At 40.4% G+C, this 23,475-nt stretch overlaps 1 protein-coding gene across 1 annotated transcript in view; it reads right to left on the bottom strand.

The window, feature by feature from the left end:
* NEIL3 (nei like DNA glycosylase 3) overlaps positions 1 to 23,475 on the bottom strand; it is a 45,599-nt gene that overhangs the window by 10,678 nt on the left and 11,446 nt on the right. Inside the window, exons 2-6 of the mRNA XM_088021366.1 lie at positions 20,635 to 20,762; positions 11,652 to 11,786; positions 11,147 to 11,360; positions 8,836 to 8,910; positions 7,064 to 7,230 (exon numbers count right to left, since the gene is read on the bottom strand). Of these exons, the coding sequence (XP_087877492.1) occupies positions 7,064 to 7,230; positions 8,836 to 8,910; positions 11,147 to 11,360; positions 11,652 to 11,786; positions 20,635 to 20,762 (719 nt within the window). The remainder of the gene's footprint in view (positions 1 to 7,063; positions 7,231 to 8,835; positions 8,911 to 11,146; positions 11,361 to 11,651; positions 11,787 to 20,634; positions 20,763 to 23,475) is intronic.

Raw genomic sequence — 23,475 nt, 5'->3', positions numbered from 1 at the left:
AAAGTCTGAAAGTGAGACACATCTCATTATGGTTCTTTTATCTTCACTGACTTGTAATGCCCCTCAGTATTTCTTATTCCTATGGAGCCCCAGACCTCCCATAGAATTTGTATACTTGACCTAACTCCTGCCCTCCTACCACCTTACTCTGAAAGGGAGCAAAATGCATTTATTCATAATTAAACAAACACGATTTAAATAATCTTCGGATTTTCTATACTACAATTTTCACCATTCTTATCTTCTAACCTACGGATTTCACTAATCATGAACATGAAACCTATGTTCATCGTTACATGCAGAAGCTTTGGAAGCATTTCTTCCCCTTACTGTCCCACTTCTTAATCACCTACTAAGAAATTCTTTCCAATCCCCACTTGGATGTGCAACAGGAATCTCAAAGTTAATATACGTCTGTCATGGACTGAGTAACCATCTCCCAAAAATAATGGGTCATAATACCAGGAGCCTGTAAACGTTACTTTATAAAGAAAGAGGACCTTTGCAGATGTAATTAAAAACCGTGATGCGGGGAGATTATCCTGGATCATCTGGGTGGCCCCTTAATCTAAACCCCAGTGTCCTTGCAAGAAAGATGCAGAGGGAGATTTGATACCCCTGCAAGAGAAGGCGATATGACCACAGCGGCAGAGACTGGAGTGAGGCAAACCACAAAGGAAGGAGCCCCGACCACCACCAGAGGCTGGAAAAGGCAACGGATTCTCCTCTAGAGCCTCTGGAGGGAGCACAGCCCCGCCCACACCTCTGGCCCCCTGGAGCTGATTGATGTTGAGCTTCTGGCATCCAGAACTTCAAGAATAACTTTCTGCTGCCTTAAGGTACCAAGCTTGTGGTCATTTGTTAGGGCTGCCACAGGAAACTAGTGGAAGTAAAATTCAAGATCACACCCCCCACCCACACCTTGCAACTCTGCTAGTTTGTCTCATCTCAGTAAATGGCTTCACTGTGCCCTCCACGGATCAGGCCAAAAACCCGGGAGTGGTCCTTAATACTTCTTACCCTCACGTCCCACATCCAGTCCACCAGCAAATCCTGTCGGCTCTGCTCCAGAGGCAAATTTACTCTGAAGCTACTGAAGCTTCCATAGCTCGGTGTGTTCTCCTCTACAGACCAGAGTGGGGATCGGGGAGAATGCAGGCAGTGACCCCAGCTACGAGATGGGGGCTAAGAGCACTGTCGGGGGCGTCAGTCCTGGGGTTCTGGCCAGGCAAGGCCCATGCACCGCCAGCACCATCTTGCATCTGCTCAGTGCCAGGCACGAGGTGCCCTGGTGGCATCAGGAGCAGAACTGTCTCTACTTTCACAAGGACCTGAAAAGGTCTGCCCCATTCTTTGCTAAAGGGCCTTTATGACCCAGGCTGCAAGGCCATTTGACACATGCACCCCCCAGCAAAGGCAAGAAGTATGAGGCCAAAACGTGGAAGAAAGTGATTACACAGTTGTGGCTTGCAGCTGGTAAGAGTATCTTATTTATCTCATCTTTGTGGTGTTTACAAATTATAATTTGTTGTTTCTTATTCTAAATATTCATAGTAGGACCAAACTTAGCATTCATACTTATACATGTTTTTTTCATAAAGAAGGCCCCCTAAATTGTGTAAGTTTCAGCCCTTAACCCTACCTCAACTTCTAAAATGATCCTTAATTCAGCCATTTCTTGCCCCCACTCCCTCCACAAGTTGCCATCATTTATCACGGGCGCTACTGTTGAGGGCACCCAGGCACCATCTCTTCACTCTGGTCACACTTACAGTCACTTTTCCACACGGTGGCCTCACGGTCCTCATAAAACACAAATCCGTGTATGTCACCCCCCTGCTCAAAACGTTCCTGCGGCTTCCCAGCTAACTCAAAGTCAATACACCCCACGTTACCCAGAGCCATCTTTCAATATATAAATCAGCTACTTCTCTCCTGTTCAAAACCTCCAAAGGCACCTCATCATACTCAGAATAAATCCAAAACTTCTTGCCCCTCGGCCCGCATTCATTCTGCTCGGCTCACAGCCACGCCTACCTCTTTCTCCCCCAAAAACAAGTCAGAGCCTTCATGCTTCTCCAGTCACCTTCTCCTCCACTTTCACGAGGCATCAGACTCTTTCAAAAGTCTCCTCAGAGACTTTATCCACCCAAACTATTGAAAATGACCTTCCCCGTCACTATGTGTCCCCTCACTGAGGGGGATGCGTCTGCAGAGCACTGTGTATCGCTGCCGGATACCTTATACATCCAGGGACATAGAGCTTTATTTTTAAGATCTCCTCCCACTGGAATACAGAGTTCCATGAATAGGCCACAAATACAGGTGAAATGAATGGATTTTGCCCTGCGTGCCTAGGGAGGCTACTTTCTGGAAGATCAGCATTTCTGAGTAGTCAAAGGCGGTGGCCGTCCCTCAAGCCCCGCCTGCTCAAACTCCCTGGATGTCACTCTGTCAAAACTTCCCACTGCTCTTCCTTGGGCGCGTTTTCTTCTTTTGATCAGCAAAGTCCAGGTAACCTCAAGGCTCTCTCCTGGACCTTCCTAGCGTCTCTCTGTGCATACTCTCAGGGAGTGCGAATACGACCAGATTTGACTCTCAGCTCAGATTATTCCAAGACGGGTCATGGGGAGGAGCTCTGTTCTCAGAAGCCAGAGCCATAAAAAACAGGTGGAGGACGACCGTGTCTCTAAGGAGTGTTGGCAATTCTCAGTGGAGATCAGTTGCTGGCATGGCAAGCAACTGATTTCCCCTTGTCTACCAAATTGATTATTTTTTAAGGACAGCAATGTAAATGTTAATAAAACAAAAGAAGGTACACAAGATAAAGTAGCATTTAAAGGTTGGAAGAAAAAGAACGACTAAGTGGCTGCCCAATTGCTATTTCAGGGCAATCAACTGCTATTGCAGTCTAATCTGATCCCTCACTCATGGAGCACCAATACTTTCTGGAAGCCCCTCCAGAATGTGTTTCTTCTGCTGAAACCAGAAGGAATTTACTATGGCGAGGCTTGAGCAGGAAACAGCTCACACCTACCTTTATTCTTTCTCCTCGTTCTAGCTGTGGAGAGCCCAGGCAAGGTGGTCTTCACGGGTTCCACGTCCCGAGACTCAAGTTTTGATAGCTTTGTTATTAATCCTGTGAATTCCACCAATATTCATTTTGGCCACATGACCCCAAGATTCCCCTTTTCGTTTAAGATCATTTGAGCTGGGTTTCTTTCGTTGTCCTGAAAAGACTCCCTTTTAAATTATTTTTAAACATGACAACTGGGTCATCAAACCGTCTTGCCAGAACAAGCCTATCCTATTAAGGTTAACCCATTACAGATTTTCTTCAATTCGTGTCTCCACTCCCAAGTGCTCTGTAATTGCTCCACCCTCCTCAAAAATCTCTACCAGCTCAGACCTGCCTTAACAATTGGCTTGCAAAATCAGTAACTTCTCATGCACTAGCAAACAATTCTCAATACTTTCCAAACTAGATGGCTTTCAGAGACCCAAACTTTTTTTTTAAGAGTTTATCTATTTATTTGACACAGAGAAAGAGAGAGCTCAAGCAGAGGGAGCAGCAGGCCGAGGGAGAGGGAGAAGCAGACTCCCTGCTGAGCAGAGCCCGATGTGGGACTCCATCCCAGGGCCCTGAGATCATGACCTGAGCTGAAGGCAGACACCCAACTGACGGAGCTACCCAGGCATCCCACCGAATGTGTCTTCTTATAGGAACAAAACACCCTCCCCTTCGTGTGGCTCTACAAAAGCACGTTCCTTCCTCTTGTCTTCAATGAATCTCTATTTCCTTCCACACGGATCTCAAAGTTCACCTTCTTCAGAAAGACTTCCTTGTTCTTCCTGCATAGATTTAAGTATTTCCTCCTCTCGACTCCCACTGCCATTAGTAAAACCGTGCCCTCTGCAGAGCTTCCATTCCAAACCCAGTGGGGTTTTAATGAACTATTTACTCATTGACTCCCTGCCTTAGACTTTGAGTACTTTGAGGGGCTGCATTTTATTTTGTCTCTGTATTCGCTACTGGGGAATACAGCAGACACTAATAAAAAAAAGTCATAACAAATGATTTTTTTAAGAATTTATAAAATAAGGACTAATACGGAAAAAGAAACGATAGCAGTTTCCTCTCAAGGAAAAAATACTTACCTATATAAACTATGCTAGCCCGTATATAAATTAGAGCCAACAACAGATGACACAGGTATTCAAATCAATAAAGACTGCAAAATTTGGGGAGGACTTCATGAAGAAGTTAAGTCAACTCTGTACAACCGAAGGAACACGGGGATTTAGATCAATGCTGTGGGGCTTTTCCTATTGCTTCAAATTCATTCGAAATGACTTTAACTTAAAATGAGAAAATGTAGTCAACATAAAATGTTCAAAAACTCATGGAGAAAATGAACAGAATATACTTCATTATAGAACTCTCTAATAAGGCAAATACTACTGGTTTTCAAATGTTTTATTATGTACACATTTATTTTTAGTTGCTTTTCCAAATGACCTCTTAAGCTGAATGCCAATATATAAATCAGAAGTAGCTGAGGAGGGAGGAGGGATTGCAGCTCAGGAATTTCCAGTAGAGCAGGGCCTCCTCTAGCCCACAGGTGCCCCATGTCTCTTGCAGGGAACCCCTGAGCTTTTAAAACCTAATTTCAAAAAATCTTTGGAATTGACAATTATTGATATGGTAAATAACATATTTCTCTGATGATTTGGAAGAATACTTTTTTTGTTTTTTGTTTTTTTTTTTTTTAAGATTTTATTCATTTATTTGACAGAGAGAAACAGCGAGGGAGGGGACACAAGCAGGGGGAGTGGCAGAGGGAGAAGCAGGCTTCCCGCCGAGCAGGGAGCCCCATGCGGGGCTCGATCCCAGGACCCTGGGACCATGACCTGAGCTGAAGGCAGACGCTTAACGACTGAGCCCCCCAGGCGCCCCAAGAACACTTTATTTTTTAAAGCCTCAAAAGTTATCAATTCAAAGAAAACAAATATAGAAGATTAAGCATTTTTTCAGTAGACAAACATTTATCGAATGTCCTCTATATACCAGACACTGTGTTAAACACATTTGGTCGTATGTACACCTATAATATTAAAAATAAGAAAACCACAAATCTGCACAATAAATATATTATCTAAATACATCACAGATGTATTTAGATACATCTACACAGATGTAGATAGATCTACACAGATGTAGATCTCTATGACAGTACGGTGGGGTGAGGAAGGAGCCGTGAGAGATTCAGGGAAAAGGAGCTGAGGACAAGAGAAGGAGAGATGAAAAGGAAGTCGCAAGGGGAGGGAGGACAGGAAGTCGCGAGGGGAGGGAGGACAGGAAATCAAGAGGGGAGGGAGGACAGGAAGTCGCAAGGGGAGGGAGGACAGGAAATCAAGCGGGGAGGGAGGACAGGAAGTCGCGAGGGGAGGGAGGACAGGAAGTCGCGAGGGGAGGGAGGACAGGAAATCAAGAGGGGAGGGAGGACAGGAAGTCGCGAGGGGAGGGAGGACAGGAAGTCGCGAGGGGAGGGAGGACAGGAAGTCGCGAGGGGAGGGAGGAGAGGAAGAAAGTCACAGACACACTCGGGAAGGCGCAGGTGGGGGCCTCCCCGCACGCCACATCCAGCCCCTGGCCTTCACCGAAGCTTGCCATGGGCAAGATGGCATCTCCCGCCCCAGGTTCCACAGTGGCATCCTGCCCCGCTTGGCCGCCTATTCCCAACCACATCACTGTGCTTCTTGGCTCACTCTTTTCTTCCTACTCTGGATATTCCCTGAAGCTCGGACCTTGGTTCCTTCCTCTCTACTTTCCCTGTGAACTGATCTCTTTTGAATACTTCACTTAGCCACCGTCAAGCCATTACCCGCCACCCGGGAGATGACCCATCACACATCTCTTCAGACAGTCCGCTGTTGCTTCACAGACGCAGAGTTCATCTGTTCCACTCTACCCCAACTCTCCCGGACCCATACGGTGAACATTTACTTAGTCTGAAACTTTTCGCACTGTTCTACAGTATCAGATCCTTCACAATTCTTGTCGACTTTTTACAACTTTTAACTGAAGTACCCATTTTCCTTTCCGTGTCCAGTGTCCTGACCTCAGGCCCGGTCACCTTCTCTCACTGTTACACTGCACTAGCTTCTTTACCTCTGAGGTTTAGCCTCACCATTTTCTCCTTTACTTACCCCAAAATTCTGTCTTTTTAAAGTAAACTTCAAAATCACCCTGTTTCTGTATCTTTCCCGCTTTGTGCGCATATATAGCCTCTAACATCCCTGAACTCTTGTAGCACTTAATGTCTGCACTGGTTATTTTGCTTATAAACACACACTCCTTTATATTATTCATATTTGTTCTAGTCTTTCCCAGAGGGATGTAGGGCCTTTTATTCAGGGTAAATGTGCATCGGGGAAAAGGAAGTAATCAGACCTCTTGGGAACTACCGGACACTGGTTCCAAACAGACCCTAATTTCAAGAGACTCAAAGCATGCTCCTCCAGTCAGAGCTGGGGCTTATGGAAGTCAGGGGATGAATGGAGTTGTAGCTCAGATCCAGCTCAGTGCGTCCCTGAGCCCAACCTTCATTTATTTCCCTAGTTCTGGAAGGTGTGGTTAGAAGAGACATACTCAGCAGCTGGAAGAAGCACTGCATATGTGTTTAGTAAGAAGTCGACTGTTTCACCAAAAAGACATGAATTTTGTAAAGACATCTTGCTTGTGTTTTATAGTATTACTTCTAAATAAAGCAAAAACTTTTGAAGATAGTTGCATTTTTCCAATTATTGACATATCTACGCCTCCTGCTGATCACTTTACAAATGGGATTAAAGCAAAATGCTCGATATTAACATCTGAGCTGGATATTTTTTACTGAATCCAGAAGTGGTCCATACATCATCTTCAGCTTATCCAGTTTTTTTGATGATATTATTTACTATTTCCTTCCAAGGGTTCAAATACCTTTGAATTATGTTCTTACTAATAGCCTTTGAGTTAGTGATTAGGGCAAATAGTATACGTTTAAAGCAGATAACTCACCAAATGTCAACATGTTGAGGATTTTCTTTTTGACAGTGAGGACAGAAATATGTCATTCTGTTATTCTCTCCTAAGCGACACACTGTTATTTTGCAACAGCACTGACAACAGTTAGGACGCTTATAAACCTTATAGTGTTTAGAGATAACAGATCCCGTTTTATGGCACTAAAAACAAACAAACAACATTATAATATTATCTATAAAACAGTGTTGCTAAGGAGCCAAAGATACATTCCTGAAAGTCATTTCTGAAAATAATTTGTTGAAAATTTACATGTTTGTACCTAAGTCCGTATAATCTTTTCTTTCATCTGAAAAAAAGATATTGATAGGATTCAGCAATATTTGTCAAACAAGATTTGTGTGAAATAACCCATTATTTTATAACTTAATTAGTATTCAAAATTGTCCTTTGCATAGCATTATCTTTTTATCTAAATGGGATGTAAAAGTTCTACAACTTAAAATGTCTTTTATGCTTTTAAGTTTTTTTTAAATTAAACATAATTATGTGGTTATAAGAAAAAAGACTAGATTAGCTAGAAATCTGATTATTTTTAGAACACTAAAGCTGCTCACTTTCTTTCAACAGCCAAAAACAAAAAATTTATTTCTACAGTGAAAAACTTGAGATCATCTTTTTTCGTTGACCTGACAAAGGATGCTTTTTCATTTTTAATCTCACAAATTCACTAAAAAAGAAAATAAAAATTCAAATGCCTTCCTAGCAAAGAACATGTCCCATTTGGTAGACATTCTAATTCAAAAGACATTTTGATATTCGGTCACAGTTTTATTCTACTCATATATATTTAAGGCTTCCAAAAAGACAATGTTTGGGGTTTATATCAGCACTGTAAAAAATCTCAAGGCGCAGAAATATGACTTGCCATATATAAGTTGAAAATTACACAAACAACTTCTACTGATTTAAGCAAAGTACTAAAATATCCAAAACTTAATCTGGGTCAAAAATGGGTAGTGGTCTACAATCATGTTTCCCTGAAAGAATAAGTAAGCACACAGAATATTAAAATAGCCATAATCCTCAAGGCAGACTTGTAAAGCAAGAGGTTCATTAAGACTTTAGGCCAATAAATGAAGACTCCTATCATACCTGCCTTTCTGAACATAGTAAAAATAAAAATTCTGAATACAGAAAATGGACTGTGGAGAAAAAAAACAGACATATTTATTATGCTTTGTTGAAAAGAGAAAATGTGTTTTTTTGAATTCTATATATGCAGATGTACACGCATATATACAACTTTCAAAATTTACAGGCTAACAAGTACTTACTTCATTCTCGAAACAGTCTTTGGGGTAGATAGAAAAATATTATTATCCCATTTTACAGATGAAGAAACTAAACCTAAATTATGTAAATAATCTAAACCACACTGATAGAAAGTGGCAAAATCTGACTGAATTGAGATCCATTTATTCCAAAGAATTGAGTCTCTCTCTCTCTGGGGTTCCTACATTTTACTTTCAGATGTCCAAAAATAGAACAAGAATCTAAGTAAAATGCTAACATAGTTGTTCCCCAACTTAGTATAAAGAGAACTTAATACAATTATTGTTAGACAAGTTTGGACTGACCCATGACATAAAATTTCTAGAAGTGAATTATGCCACACACACGTCCATCTCCCTTCCTGTACCTCTACATACTGACCACTAGATGGCTACAAACAGCCTTAACATTTTTGGTGCAATCCAAAGGCAAATAGTTGACAGTTTACATAGTAGAAACATTTTTCCTCTTACCCTGTAAAAAAGAATGCTGAAGTCACGTATCATTTTCACAAGGTAATGGGTCTGTTCATCTGTCAACTGACAAACCTTAAAATAGAAAAACAACTGAGGACAGTTTCATAACTTGTTTCTGTTGAAAAATAATACCAGTTGCAAGTTCTAAGAAAAGCATACACAGATTTAAAATATATGCATTTCTTCTAGATCTCTATTTCTCACACATCTATTTAATGTCATTAACAATGGCTTTAAGTGACGGCATTACAGATAAAAAAATACCATTCTTGTTTATAAATTTTAATTTTAAATACAAGTCATTCTAAATGAGTATCTCTTCTGTATCAGACATCGTCAAAGTCCCAGCATTGTGTGTCAGCCACCTTGAAAAGTCTCGCTGGATTTGCAAAAACAAAACAAAACAAAACAAACAAAAAAACAGCAAGAAGGAAGGGAGGGAAAAGGGAAAAATCAGCACAGAAATAGATGACCATCAAGGTCACCTTCAAGCTTTAAAAAAGATATGAATTTATATACATGTATTAGTATCAGAGTACTTGTTAACACCTGGAAGAACTCAGAAATAGCCCTTACAGAAGAATTTTTTGTGTCATGGCCTGGCATAAATCTCAGTGTTATCTTTGTAGAATACATTATCATTTGGCATGTGCTTTCAATGGTGATGTCAGAAAACATCCTGTCTGATGACTTACTCTTGTTTATGTACATGAATGTATACAAACATCTATATACAATAGAAACTAATTTATCAGTGACTATAAAACCTAAAATCATTGAATCAACATAATCATTATGAAAATATGTATATTTTTCATTTATTTAAAGTTTAAAACATAAACACTTTTGAAACTGAGTTATTTCTTAGCATATCTTATATACTATGTTTAGTCAAATGTTAAACTGCACTTTTTCAATAATTGTGCATGCGCTTTTAGGCGGCTAATAGCTAAACTTGAGAACTGTCATTAACTTTTAAACTCCCAGACATATGGGCAAATGATCTTTTACTAGATGAAATGGCCTGCTGGATATACAGATAAAAAGTAAATTCCCAGTTTATCATAGATAATGACAATACTCTGAGTAACAATACTCTGGGTTCTTTTTTTCTAAAACATTTTTCCATTGAGGTCTAGATGATTTCAAAAAGCTTGTTCTTATTAAAATTCTGCTTCATTACTCCCATGTTACAGAAATTTAACCAACTTGTCCCAAGAGTCAAAAAGCAGAACCTAATCTAGAAAAATCACTAACTGGTTTCTTTGAAAACTTATTTCTTACTGATTTGGATTTAACGAAAACTATCTAGGAAATAATGACAGAAAATCAAAAGGTATCTTTGGACTCACGTGAAAAATGATTTCGTTTAAAGAGACCAGTTGGATGTAGATAAGAGCCCTAAAGTAGAGTTCTTCCCTTAGAAACTAAAATATACATAGCCTTCTACCTGGCTTTGGGTTCTAATCTCTCTGACTTTCTTACAACTTGGCCCTATTAATCACCATTCTCTTTCCTACAATTTTAACCTTTCCCTCCTATTTTTTTTTTTCTTATATAAATAAGTTTGTGTCTCTGCCGTTGAAGAACAAGGAAAATACAACAAACCCGGTCCTTGTTCTGACCGCCCGCCCCAACTCCCATTGTGGCCTGTGTTTTCCCTTTATTTCAGTAGAGCTGTTTTTCAAGTGCTCCAAATTTTGTTTCCATCTCACCACTAGTCCCTTATTCCTCAGTCCCCACTCCCCAACTGCAGTGCTTATTCCCTCAAAACAGCATTTGCTAACGTCAAAGTAGCTAGAAATAGGAATACAGGACTGTGTATAGGGTGTGAACTTAATATGCCAGGTACAAAGAGCAAGTTATGAGCTTACTTCATTCCTACACCCAAAAAATAATTCCTGAATGCCTTCCTTGTGCTAGACACCGCGTTCTAGAGGCTTGGATCCATCCTGTGAACACAACAGACACCTTCCTCGTAAGAGATGGCGATGTAGCAGGAAGAGACAGATTTTAAATAATAAATCTAACAAGTAAAAACTAGGTTATGTTCGAAAGTGATCAATGGTATGGGGGAAATGCAAAGCAAAGCAAGTTTTAGAAGACAGGGAAGGTGAAGTGGGAGGAGCGGATGCACGGAGTGGTCAGTGTTGGATGCGTTGAGAAGCTGACACAAAGACAGACCCCAGAAGCCTCTCTTTGGGGAGAATGTTTTACTGAAACACAGGCTTAAGTGTTCCCTGTTGGTCCCTCAACAGTATCTAAAAATACAGAAATCATTTAAAAAAAAAAAATACTTATGACCTACTTTAACAGCTGGGTGGAGGCCACTGTCAAAGAGAGCTTCATTTTTGATGATGTTCCCTACCCCAGGCAACACTTTCTGGTCCATTAACACATCACACAACATCCGTCCTTTCTGCTTCTTAACTTCACTTTCTGCTCTTGAGAAACTAAATTTAGGGGAACATACATCTAATTCTTCCATCATTCTTACTCTCTGTTGGCTTTCTGTGGAGTTTCTGTGGCAAGGAATATAAAACACATTAATCATAAGTCTAGTTATAATTTCACAAAGTGTCATTTAAAAAAGAGCTTTGATATAAACACTTTCTGTTAATCGGGGTATGAGTTATAGAGCCAAACAATGAAGACCCCAACAAACTAGATTATCTGAAGGCGCTTTCAAAATGAGGTTTTATCAATTATAGACCGTTTGTAAAACATCTATCTCCACATTTCAAACCAAACTGCAGACCCATCACTGCAATTTTTCAGCTGAAGTATTTTTTTTTTTTTTTTTTTTTTTTTACCTGAGTTCTACTGATGAGTCAAAGAAACAAATCAGATCCTTGATGAGCTGCACTTCAAAAACAGGAGAAACTCCATTTTTATTTTTATGGTGAAGTGGATTAATCATGATGGAGCCTTTCATTCCAAAATGAATCCTGAAACAACATAAAGCACAGCTTTGAGTGGCAGCAAGTACATAGTATACCTAATTTTTGTTCCTTCATTTCACTTTTTGGATTATAAGCAAACAAATGTTACTCAAGATAGGCACTTTTAGGGGACAAAAACTGTAAGCCAATATTATATCTTTCTCTGTTATGGCTTTGTATCCTCATAAAACTAGAAGATGTGACAATTCAGTTTTTCAAACCACAAATAAAATAAATTCCTAGAGAAATAATAGGGTCTGACAATAAGCCCAAGAAAACATACCCTGTTCTTCTTTTCTTGTCAGATGAAGTACTTTTATTCATGGAACAGTCTAGTGTTTCAGCTTTCTCTCAGAGTCAAAGGCTTTGGATGAGATGAGGCTAAATTTAAATTGCCTACAGTTTTGTTTTTTTTTTAAATAAATTCTATAAAGCCACTGACATTCAAATTCTGTATTTCTAGCCACAATGGATGGGAAATGTTTACCTACTCCAAAATGATATCTACAGTTGAAGACACTCTTTTTTTCCCCCTTGCTCTAGGATACACAATGAAACAATTTTTTTGCAAAATCTTATGCATCAAAAGAGAAGAAAACAAGTCAAAATGCTATTGTCTTCAATTCTTTTAGTTTTCTCTTACCTTTATATGTATTGGGAAGAGGGGATTTATAAATATTTACGGTTAGTTTGAAAGCCACTATGCAGTGATGAAAAATTTATAATCTTTCAGTTTTTATAGGATTGATTAGCATGTCCAGTAAAAACAAAAAGAGAGAGAGAGAGAGAGAGAGAAAGTGGTTTTATGAGACCTCTGATGATGAAGATCAAAAATGATTCTCAAGATGAAATACTGTGTTCCGCCTTTCAAATCCTTCTCCTTCTAGCTTTGTTGAGTTAATAAATACGGCTCTTTTGGCAGCAAATGTTACTGCACTGTGCTTCTAATTCAAAAGCACCACGTTATAGTATTGTACAAGGTTAACCAGTCTAACTTTAAAAATGTGGGTTTTAAACTCTGTGTGCCCTACTATCAATCATAAATGCATTTTACATGCATGCCCCATGGTTCTTGACAGGAAAAATGTGTGCCTGTAAGTACTCCATAATTTAGCTTATGGAGGTTCAACCCCAGTGAAAGGTGTACAACTGTCATGCCCAGAAGCCATCATATCTAAAATCTTTTCAGCTGCATGGCTCATAAAGTGGATTCTAAATCACTTTCTATAATGAAACTGCATCCACATAAAAAAATCTCAAAGGTTAAGACCCAAATGAAATGCAGGAGTACCCCCAATAAGAACTCTGAATCAAATTAAGTATGCTTTTTTGGGCCTTATTAAATCTATTCAATTTAGAAGAACATATGCATAAAAAAATCACAATTTTTAGGTCATTCTTATTTACTTTATTTTTATTAAATAGCAAAATGTTGTGATAATTGAGCCCAAATCAACCAACAAACGTTGGGTTTATTGTTAAGTACCTTTTATATTAAACTGAGAAACATACACCACTATCATGGAAATTTTTTGGCACAGTAACATCTGTACTGTTATAACAATTGCCATATAGATCTTTTATAGACCAGGACATAGGCTCATATCACATTTACATTCAAGAGTTCGATTTGCTTTTCAAGATTCCTCATTATAATCAACTTAGTTTAAGAAAATTTTATTAGATCCTATTTCTAACTCTTTACCCTCTCAAATCCCTTCCACCCCCAACCCAACCTTACCTAAGATCATTTACTCTGCATAACATGACTGCCTGCCAATAGTGGGCATTAGGCCCAACTTTGAGTTGGTGTCTTGTTCCTGTCTCAGATCTTGGGTTTTGACATAGTTGAATCAGAAATGGACACCCAAGTCAAGCTAGATCTATCAGTATCCAGTACCTGGATTCATCTGCCTTCTCCTGACGAATTTATGGATTTTGGCTGCAGAGAGATCAGTTTCCCATTAGTACTAGGAGATCCAACATGGGAACTGTCTACGGGAATGTTACCCAACATGGGCAGCAGAGAAGCCAAGGGAGGCTTGTCTATAGAAAGGAAGAGTACAGCAGAATTCAGTGAGGGACAGAGTCAAAAAACGCAGAGTCCTCGTAGCAGTTAGCCTTTGCTTCCAATTCTGCCTGAAACCCGACCGCATTATCTTCAGGTAAGATACCCCATATTCTTGTAAGAAATAATTACCAAACTCATTTAAGTTGGGCTTCTGTCACTTCTGTCACTTACAACCGAAGTTCTAACATAAAAATTATGTCCAAACTAAACACTGAATTGATATTAAGAAAATGCCTCTAGTTAGGAATAACTTCCTAAAACAAATCAATAAATAAGACCTGATACTATTTTAAACATCAGCCACATGCTTCCAGGTTATCACTATGAGAATGATCAGAATGATCAGAACATCCTTAAGCAAACATAAGTAGCATAAATAATGGTGTTGTCACAGGTTCATCTGAGTGACGACTAACTACATTGCTAATAAGGCAACTGTGTATGAAAATTATCAAGTGGTCAAAAGTGACCTAAGGATAATAATGAGTGTAAAATAGTTGAATAGAATTATTGTAAAGCTTATGCTAGGAATTCAAAGAAGAAAGTTATAAAACAATATGGAATGAACATAGGAGTTAAAAAAGGAACAGGGAGTTCTGCATCTACTTAGGGTACAGAAGCTCAAAGGACATAGAGCTCCTATCCTAACATGGAGAGAAAAGTCATATTATTTACAGAACCGTAAATTCTCTTGAACCCATCAGAGACATCAGGCTGCAGGGAGCCAGGTGAGCTAAATTCCAAAGAGTAACAAGCCCCTTCCCCCTCCATGGGGAAAGACAGACACACAAATTATTTTACCTGTGGCAGAGTACAGGCAGAAGAGTCAGCTACTGTAAAAATAGGTAAGAAGGAAACCGCTAAAATTTTCCACAAACTTCTAAATACCAGGTGTGGCTAACTGTTTAGAATCCCTGGAGTCTCAGACACAAGTAGAGCATGGGCTCACACGTAAGCTCTTGTCCACGGGTATGCACCAGTTGGGCGTGACAAAGATGAGTCATGGGAGGGGACGGACAGAGCCACTCTTGGTAACATGGCACCGGCCTGTAGCCGAGGGAGAGGTCCAACCAAAAGCTCTCTGTCCCTGAAGGAATAACAGAAAACGTCGTGCACACAGAGTCAGCCTTGCACCGGGCAGCAAACAGAAGCAGGAGGCCATAGGGGAGGGCAGGAAAGTGTTTGCCACCAGGCTCAGGCCAAATGCACTCTGCTGAGGATGAGCAGAGCAAAAGCCATCTGTCTTTAGGGGTGAGGTAGGGCATCAGCTTTGTCACGGAATCCTGCAGTGAAATGTGGAGACATCTGTTCCCACTGAGAGAGAGGAAGGAAATGCTCTTTTACTGGAGATCACCCACACGTGGAAGGAAGAATTTGACTGCCTTGGGGAGGAAAGGATCAGTAGCTCTGAGAAAAGTGCAACCCTCAGGTCCATGTGCACAGGGCCTAAGATTAAGGCTGGTCTAGAAGAACCATTTTCCCCATCATGGACTTCTCCCTGAAAAACGGACAACAGCAGTCTACCACTGGGGGGGGAGTGGGGGAGGGGAAGGGAAGCGTGTGGAGAAATCCCCTCATGCTACGAATACCCAGGGTCTGCTAAAAGCTGAGAGTAGAGGACAGAAACACAGAGAACCAGCTCCAGCCACACCAGGCCACACTTGAGGCATAAAGAAGTTGGAGCCGCTGAAGTTTTTGATGTCATTGGTGCACCAAAGCCAACTACAACACAACAAAATCTGAACCAAGCTCGACTAATCAATCCCCTGCACTAATGACCTGATAGAAGAGGCATTACTATTTTGGGGGTTAAAGATTATTTAATTCAGTCTCTACTGTTCCTCTAAACACGACTATCTGGAATTCAAAAAATTTATGACCCATAAGGAAAAAAAAAAAAAACAAAAAAAAACAAAGGGACTCAATGTCAAGAGATAAAACAGTCAACAGAGCCAGACCCAAAGATGTGCCAGATGTTGGAACTATGAGGCAGATAATTTAAAATCAACTTAACAATTAAAATTACAGTTGTCAATTGAGAATACCATGCCAGGTAATTCTGCTACGATAAGATCTCTACCTTCCACAACTACTATAGTGCTGCACATGCATTTTATGCTAACATGTTTCCAGGCTTTTATAACCTTGCACAGAGGTGTAGATAAATCTACACAGTCAGAGCCAAGGCAGGCCATGCATGGGCCATTCTCTATTGTACGGCCCGTTGTAGATGCTTCCCACTCATGATAGATTTCTATATGCCTTCAAAAAGGATATAAGAAAGCACCAGTAACCAAGATCCTGCAAATCCACATCTAGGAATTTGTCCTAAGAAAACATCAAAATGGTAAAAGATATATGCTCAAGGACGTTAACTTCAGAGTTATTCATTAGAATGAAAAATGGGGGAAAATGCTAATCAGTAGTGATGATATCATGATCTGTGCATATGTAATATAAATTATGTATGAATATATGGTATATACACAATTTATATTTTATCTATGATATTTACAAAAACTTTTAAATGTGCTCTTTTTTGGTGGTAATAATTACGGGTGATATTTATTTTTGCCATTAGACTTTTTGGAACTATCTTAATGTTTTATAACTGACTTTTATATTACTTTTAAAATAAGGAAAAAATGCAATAAAATGATGTGTATTATTAAATAAAGCAAGAAAAGGAAAGCAGAACTAGTAATCATGTAGGCTGTCAGGGGCAGAAGGGAAAGCCAATGAAAAAGGTAAAGCTTTCTAGATTTTCTCCAGTTACACCTGAAAGCATCATGGTAACTGAAATAGAAAATAAAAATTTCAAAATCTACCATTTCAAAAACTAAAGATGTTTCATTTTCTGCCTGTAGATTACTTTTAATGGTTAGTTTTCTTATTTTCTCTTTCTTTCTCTCCTGCTTCCTTCCTTCTCTCCTTCACTTAAATCGACATATAACATTAAATTAGTTTCACGTGTACAACATGATTCAGTATTTGTAGACATTGTGAAATGATCACCACAATTAAGTCTAGTTAACATCAGTCACCAGACACAGTCACACTTCTTTCTTGTGATGAGAACTTTTAAGATCTACTTTCTTTGCAACTTTCAACTCTGCGGGACGGTATTGTGAAACACGGTGGTCCCCGTGCTGTATGTCACATTCCCAGGACTTATTTCCTATCTGGAAGTTTGTGTCTTTTGACAATGGTCAGTTTTCTTAAATTGCAGGCGACAGAAACCCAACTCAAACAGGTTTAGGCACTAAGGAATACTTAGTAGCTCACAGGACCTGAGGGAGGGTTGAAGAATCAAGCTGCAGGAAAGGAAGGAAAGCCCCTGGACCTCAGAAACAGATGGAAGGAGGGGCTAGAAGCCCTTTCAGATTCTCGGCTTTGTGCAGGCTGGTTTTATTTCTTACCACCTCACAAGCCGAGTAACATGGCCACCTACAAGTCCGAAGGCCTCACATCCTAGCTTGCCTACGTTACAGAGCCTGACCCTCCTTGGCTCCAGATAAGGAAATCTCACGGAAGAACCACACTGACCCAACTGACTATGTATGAGACAGAATGTCCAGTAAGATCATGCTAGAGTTAACTTGAACTCTGTGGTCAGTGTGGCCGGATGACCAGTTTCCAGAAGGAACGCTGTCCCTAAAAGACAAGTGAGCATGTTGGGTAGACAGAAAGCAGGACTGACTACGCTTCAAGTATCTGATTTCATTTAGAACCATTATCACGCTTCAATTTTTCTAACATGGTAACGTGGCAGATCACAAAAACTATGTCTAAGCTGTAAAACCCTTTTTTGAGTAGTGTAGAATAGACTCCTTAAAGATTGTTTCACAAACTACAAAGAACTGTCACATTATCTCATGCATTGCTGTTTCGAGGATCAGATGACTTAAACTCCAATAAATTACAAAATTGATAATGTATAAGGCTTCTCTAAAATGGCAATCCTGTAAAATATTTCAGATATGCTTCCAGAAGATGATCATTGCAAACCATCAGAGTCATATAAATCACAAATTGGAAATAGTAAAGTGTTTTGGAAAGAGAGATTCATTAAAAAAATATATCTTTTAAATGCAAGTCCAAGATGTAACAGCTGGGTTCATTTTGATGGAAAATGGCAGCTTCCAGGGTGGGGTGGGTGTGTCTGAGTGAATAGGCGGGTAGATACATGCCCACACGGTACTGGCAATATATATACATCCACAGTTAATAGAGGTTATATTTGGGAGTGAGATTGTGAATGTATAAATTTATCCTTGCTTGTTCCTTATGTCTCAGTTTTCTCTAATGAGTATTTGTTACATATATAGCCAAAAACTTAAAAATGATTTCTGTTTTGTTAAAGATGATGAGCTTCTTCAAAGTGTTCAGGAGTATAGTTATTAATCACACATAACACCACAACTGTGCTCTTGGAATAAATGCATATCAAATAATTTTTTTGCATTCTATGGCACTTTTAGGATCACTTGAGCACTTTGATAAATCTTTTAGTAACAGAAATATTCTAATTTGTATCTCTCTGAAGTGTGGATTTTTGCATGGTAGATTCTCTCTCAGAGGGCTAGGTCTGTATTCTATTTCTGTGACAAATGAATCCTAGGAAGATTCATGGCCTGCCCTGTAAGATGCATTAAAATCCAGGGCAATTTTAACTGTAAAAAGGTGCATGTTAAGGGGTAAATATAAGTGAGCATTAAGCGTGTTTCTTGCTACATGCTCTCTAAAATGCAGACCAGCCTGGTGGGTAGCAAGAAGAGGTGAGGAATGAAGACTACATTTCTATCTCATACTCACAGACTTGCAACCTCACACAACGATCACATTTCTGTGACAGAGTCATCCATTCTCTTAAGAAGCATAGGTTGGGGGGGAGAGGGAGAGAGGGGGAGAGAGGGGGAGAGAGGGGGAGAGAGGGGGAGAGAGGGGGAGAGAGGGGGAGAGAGGGGGAGAGAGGGGGAGAGAGGGGGAGAGAGGGGGAGAGAGGGGGAGAGAGGGGGAGAGAGGGGGAGAGAGGGGGAGAGAGGGGGAGAGGGGGGGAGAGGGGGGGAGAGGGGGAGAGGGGGAGAGAGGGGGAGAGGGGGAGAGGGAGAGAGGGAGAGAGAGGGAGAGAGGGAGAGAGGGAGAGAGAGAGAGAGAGAGAGAGAGAGAGAGAGAGAGAGAGAGAGAGAGAGAGTGTGTGTATGTATGTATATAAACAAACTTCTATTAAATTGTGAAAGGGACGCAGTTGATTTTAGGTTGCTCGGTTTATATTCAAATAGCTGATCTGCCACTGCCCTTGAATTATTATATCAAATAGTCATTAGGGCTGTAGGAAATTAAAAGGAAGCAAGCCACTGCACTTCTCCCCATGCATACACTGAGATACGAACTCCCCAGGGATGGTACTAGTTCAGTGAATTTAAGGAAGTGACTGCCCTTGTTTAGAACTTCAGGGAACATTTACTGACAGCCCTGCACTGAGAAATGATTCTTCCTTTATCAGTCTGGTGGAGAACACTTGATAAAAACCACCGTCTCATCCTAGAGAAATAAATCCGCACCTAACACGAGGGAATCAATAACATATCAATGTTCAACCATCTTCCATGGATGCCATTGTGTCCTCCTCCGTTCAGAGCAAAGTTTTCCATCACATCCATCTATCACCACAGCAATATAACCTGCAGTAGATCATTGCTGCATGAGCCAGGAAGCCTATGCTGACATTATCCTTTCCAGACTGAGAAAAAAAACCCACCAAGTGACGCTGTTGTCCAAGGACGGCAGCTGCTGACAACAAAGAGAGAACATTTCAAAGGGGAAGCAATTACATAAACTCTGACATCCTTGAAACGTGCAGTAGATGAGGGGCGGCAAATAACCATCATACAGTCATATTAGCTCTCTGTGAGCATCAGTCATCTCCAGTTAGAGGCCCACGGCCTAGTAACAGGGCTTTCCTTTAAGGTGAAATTCTTCAATAGCTTCCAGAAACATTAATAGAGATTCAAGGGAGCACTACCTTCGTTCACGCATTGCAATACCTTAGGTAAACTCGGAGAAGACAAAGATTTGGTAGACATGTTAATCCATAGGCCTTTCTCTTTTTCCTGCAAAAATTCAGCAGGTGATCATGCTCTGGCGAGTACACACATTTTGACATTCTAATCATTAAGTCAACCAAGGCGGGAGATTGCCTGTCCTTCACTGCCAACCCATCAGCAATGAATTACCCTAAGGACTGTGGAAGAATGGAGAACTCGGGACTTCTGGGAAAAGTTGTGAAATTCTATAAATAAGTTTCCAATTCCGTACAAGCCTTCAGAAAAAGAAGGAAGACAGAGAACTATAAAAATCTAGAGACAGGTTGAAACCAAACTGGAAGCTGTTATAAATAGAAAGAAACTAATGTCGCTAATACAATAAAAGCTTGGGGAAAACACGAGGGAAAACAGGAGGGGAGAAGGGCTGGGAGAAGAGCCGTGTGGGAGATTTGCGAAGAGCCAAGCCGAGCTGTGTTGCTCTACCAGCCCCTGGAAGCCTGTCTAGCAGATCTGTTTTTCTTAAAAGAAATACATTGACTAGCCCTCCAAGTAATAATCACAATCTATTCATTTTCTTATTGCTTTCCACGATAGAATCTCAACCTCTTATATTAGAGCTCTCTTAAAAATGGAGTACTTTCTACATGATTAAATGTGACACGGGGTGAGCGGCGAGAAAAGCCTTTTACACATCTCTAAACAGAGAGATAAGATGTACTATGCAGGTTTATCTTACCGTAAAGCTTTTGGCCCAAAGTACATAAAGAGCTCCTTCCCCAAAGTCTGGACACCACTGTAAACGTATCCATTAAACAGTCTCAAGGAATTCGGGCTGGAATCTTTGTTATTGTTCAGTGCAGCAGCCTAGGAGAAAATACACCCACACCCACGTAAACACACGTACAAACTCTAAACAAAATTATAATTTCGTTCTTAAACGTATTTCTATTACTTCATGCCCAGGTGCATCCCAGTAAAAGGAATAATCTCCAGCAAGTCAAGTAATGGAATCAGCTGTTTACATACATTTTGTCAAATTACTGTGGAGTCATTTCAAGAGAGAGGCCAAAAAAAAAAAAAAAAATTAAGTGCAAAAGAATGTAATTGGCTCACAACCAAAATGAGTTTCTTCCAGGACCATATAGCTCTGCACATATGAAAAGAAGCACAGAAAAATGATGTGAATGTTTTAAAACTAAAATATAGGACAGTCTTCCATTTCCAGAAGCATAGCCAAGGTCTCTGAGAGAGGATTCAGAAAGAGCTAAACAACAGTGGATAAAATATGGAAACCAAATATTTTTACCTCTGATGATGAACTCAAAAGCCAGGAAGGAACAATAAGAGGTTGAAAACCAAGTAAAAATGGGTGAGAACCCCAAAGATAAGCAGCTCTCTAAAGCAGGCTTTTGTTAGAAAGGCATCTACGGGCCCCAGGGAAGGAGTTTCAGTTTCCATGGTCTTGTGGGGTGTAGGGAATCAGTGGTAAAGACCAGGCTCCCCTGAGTGACAGGAGCTGATGCATGACATGCTCTTCTCTCCCTCCTCAAACCACAACGTCAAGAATAAAGGAAAAAGAAACCCACTACTTCTTCCTCCCATCACCGTGCAAAACCAAACAATATATTGTGAGGATTACAGTATATGCCCTAAACACTACCAAGATCAAGGAAGTTATAAACTTTCCCTTCTGTGGGGCAGGGAAAGGAATGGTACTGGGTTTAGATATTGGTAAGGCTCTTTTTCTCAATGTGTAGTAGGTAAACTGGTGTTCTTTGTATCGTTATTTTTCATTCTTGAGATAACGTTTATAAATATTCTTTAATTTGCAATCAACATATAATAAAAATTTAAAACAATCATTAATACCTAGCTATTCTATAAGATACAATAGGTACATATAATTATATTTACACATTAACTCTTCACCTAAGGGAATATCCTCACATACTTCTAACCTTTCTTTTTCTCAAATGGACCTACTCATTCTCAGAAGATCCAGGATAAAATCTTGGTGGGTGGTGAGGTAGTGATGATGGGGGTGACAGGGCAATAATTATAAAACAATTTAGACATAGTCTAGGAGAAAATCACAACTTCCCCTCCACTTACGGTAGAATGATATTCAGTGATTCTCAAACTTTTGGTTTACAGACATCTGTCATTCTAAATAGTTAAGATGGTATGTCCACTCTAGTCTTTAGTTTCCTCATTTGGGCCTTGTTTAAAAAGACACATTATAGTATTTAATTCAAAGGAACAGGAGGATAAGAGATTTTTAAGAAACCCCCAAAAACAAAAAACAAAGATTGAAAATGGCTAGGGACTGAATTTTGTCCCCTCCAACACTCATACGTTGAAGCTCTAACCTCCAATGTGACCAATTTTGAAAATAGGGCCTTAAGGAAGTACTTAAGGTTAATGAAGTCATAGGGTGGGGGCCCGATCCCGCAGGATTAGCATCCTTAGAAGAGACCACAGAGAGTTCCCTCTCCCCATCCTGTGTGCTCACAGGTGGCGCCACGGGAGACAGAAGTGGTGTCTGCAAGCCAGGAAGACAGCTCACACCAGAAACCAAACTGGCCTGAACCTTAACCTTGGACTTGTGGCCTCCAGAACTGGGAGAAAATAAATCTCTGTAAGCCTCCTGGGTGACGGCATTTGTCATGGTAGCCCAAGCAGACCAAGGCAGGAACAGACAACATCCTTCCACTAAACCCCCGTTCAGTTACAATGGCTACGGCCGATGCTAGAATCTCCCAGCTGCCTGACGTTCAGGGGACGGGCTTCAAATCCCTCCTCCACATAATAAGAACTGGGAATCAGTCACACGCTTGGAGTGACCAACGAACCAATGCACAGAAGGGATTACAAGTTGCAGTCTTCCAGCTCTGCCCAAACCACAAAAAGAACCTTTAGGAGAAGGAAGGGAAAAATGAAGGGGCGGTGGGGGGCGGGGATTGGAGGGGGAGAGGAACCATGAGAGACGATGGACTCTGAGAAACAAACTGAGGGTTCTAGAGGGGAGGGGTGGGGGATGTGTTAGCCCAGTGATGGGTCTGCCTCTGATTCCTTTCCTCTTTCTTGGTTGAACCCCAGGGCCTAGCGGGGATCATCAAGCACTCTCACAATGGGCTTGAGGACTCAGGGAGGGAAAAATATACTTGCACATTTGCCTTGTTTTCAGAAGGGAATCTGCTACAGCCCTGAATTGAGAAGCACCAGGAGTCTTGATGTTTTCCTGCCTAACAGACTTTACCTTGCCACATAAATATACTTGGAGCCAAGGGTAGGTTAAGAGGGTAGGTTTCAATGCAGGTTTCCATGACAACCAATTAGTAGGTAAAAAGTTCTTCTAAACTAGCCTGGACACTTTTAAGATGATGATATACAGAGCAGATACAGATCTGTTATGAATCGCCTTTGCCTCAGCATAGATTGGGTTTGATACACTTTTGGATCCTGGATTTAAGGTCCTAGGGACATTTTAAAAACATTCATTTCTAGATTAATGTTTTCCCCACCGCTCCCATGTCAACAATCTCTTATCCTCTCCCAACAATGTTTGCTAGCAAGT

The sequence above is a fragment of the Eumetopias jubatus genome, unplaced genomic scaffold (assembly GCF_037043125.1).
Source record: "Eumetopias jubatus isolate StellerSeaLion01/CBP00866 unplaced genomic scaffold, mEumJub1_p1.0 scaffold_2, whole genome shotgun sequence".
NCBI lineage: Eukaryota > Metazoa > Chordata > Mammalia > Carnivora > Otariidae > Eumetopias > Eumetopias jubatus.
The sequence above is the reverse complement of the archived record's forward strand: the minus strand, read 5'-3'. Positions and strand labels throughout refer to the sequence as shown.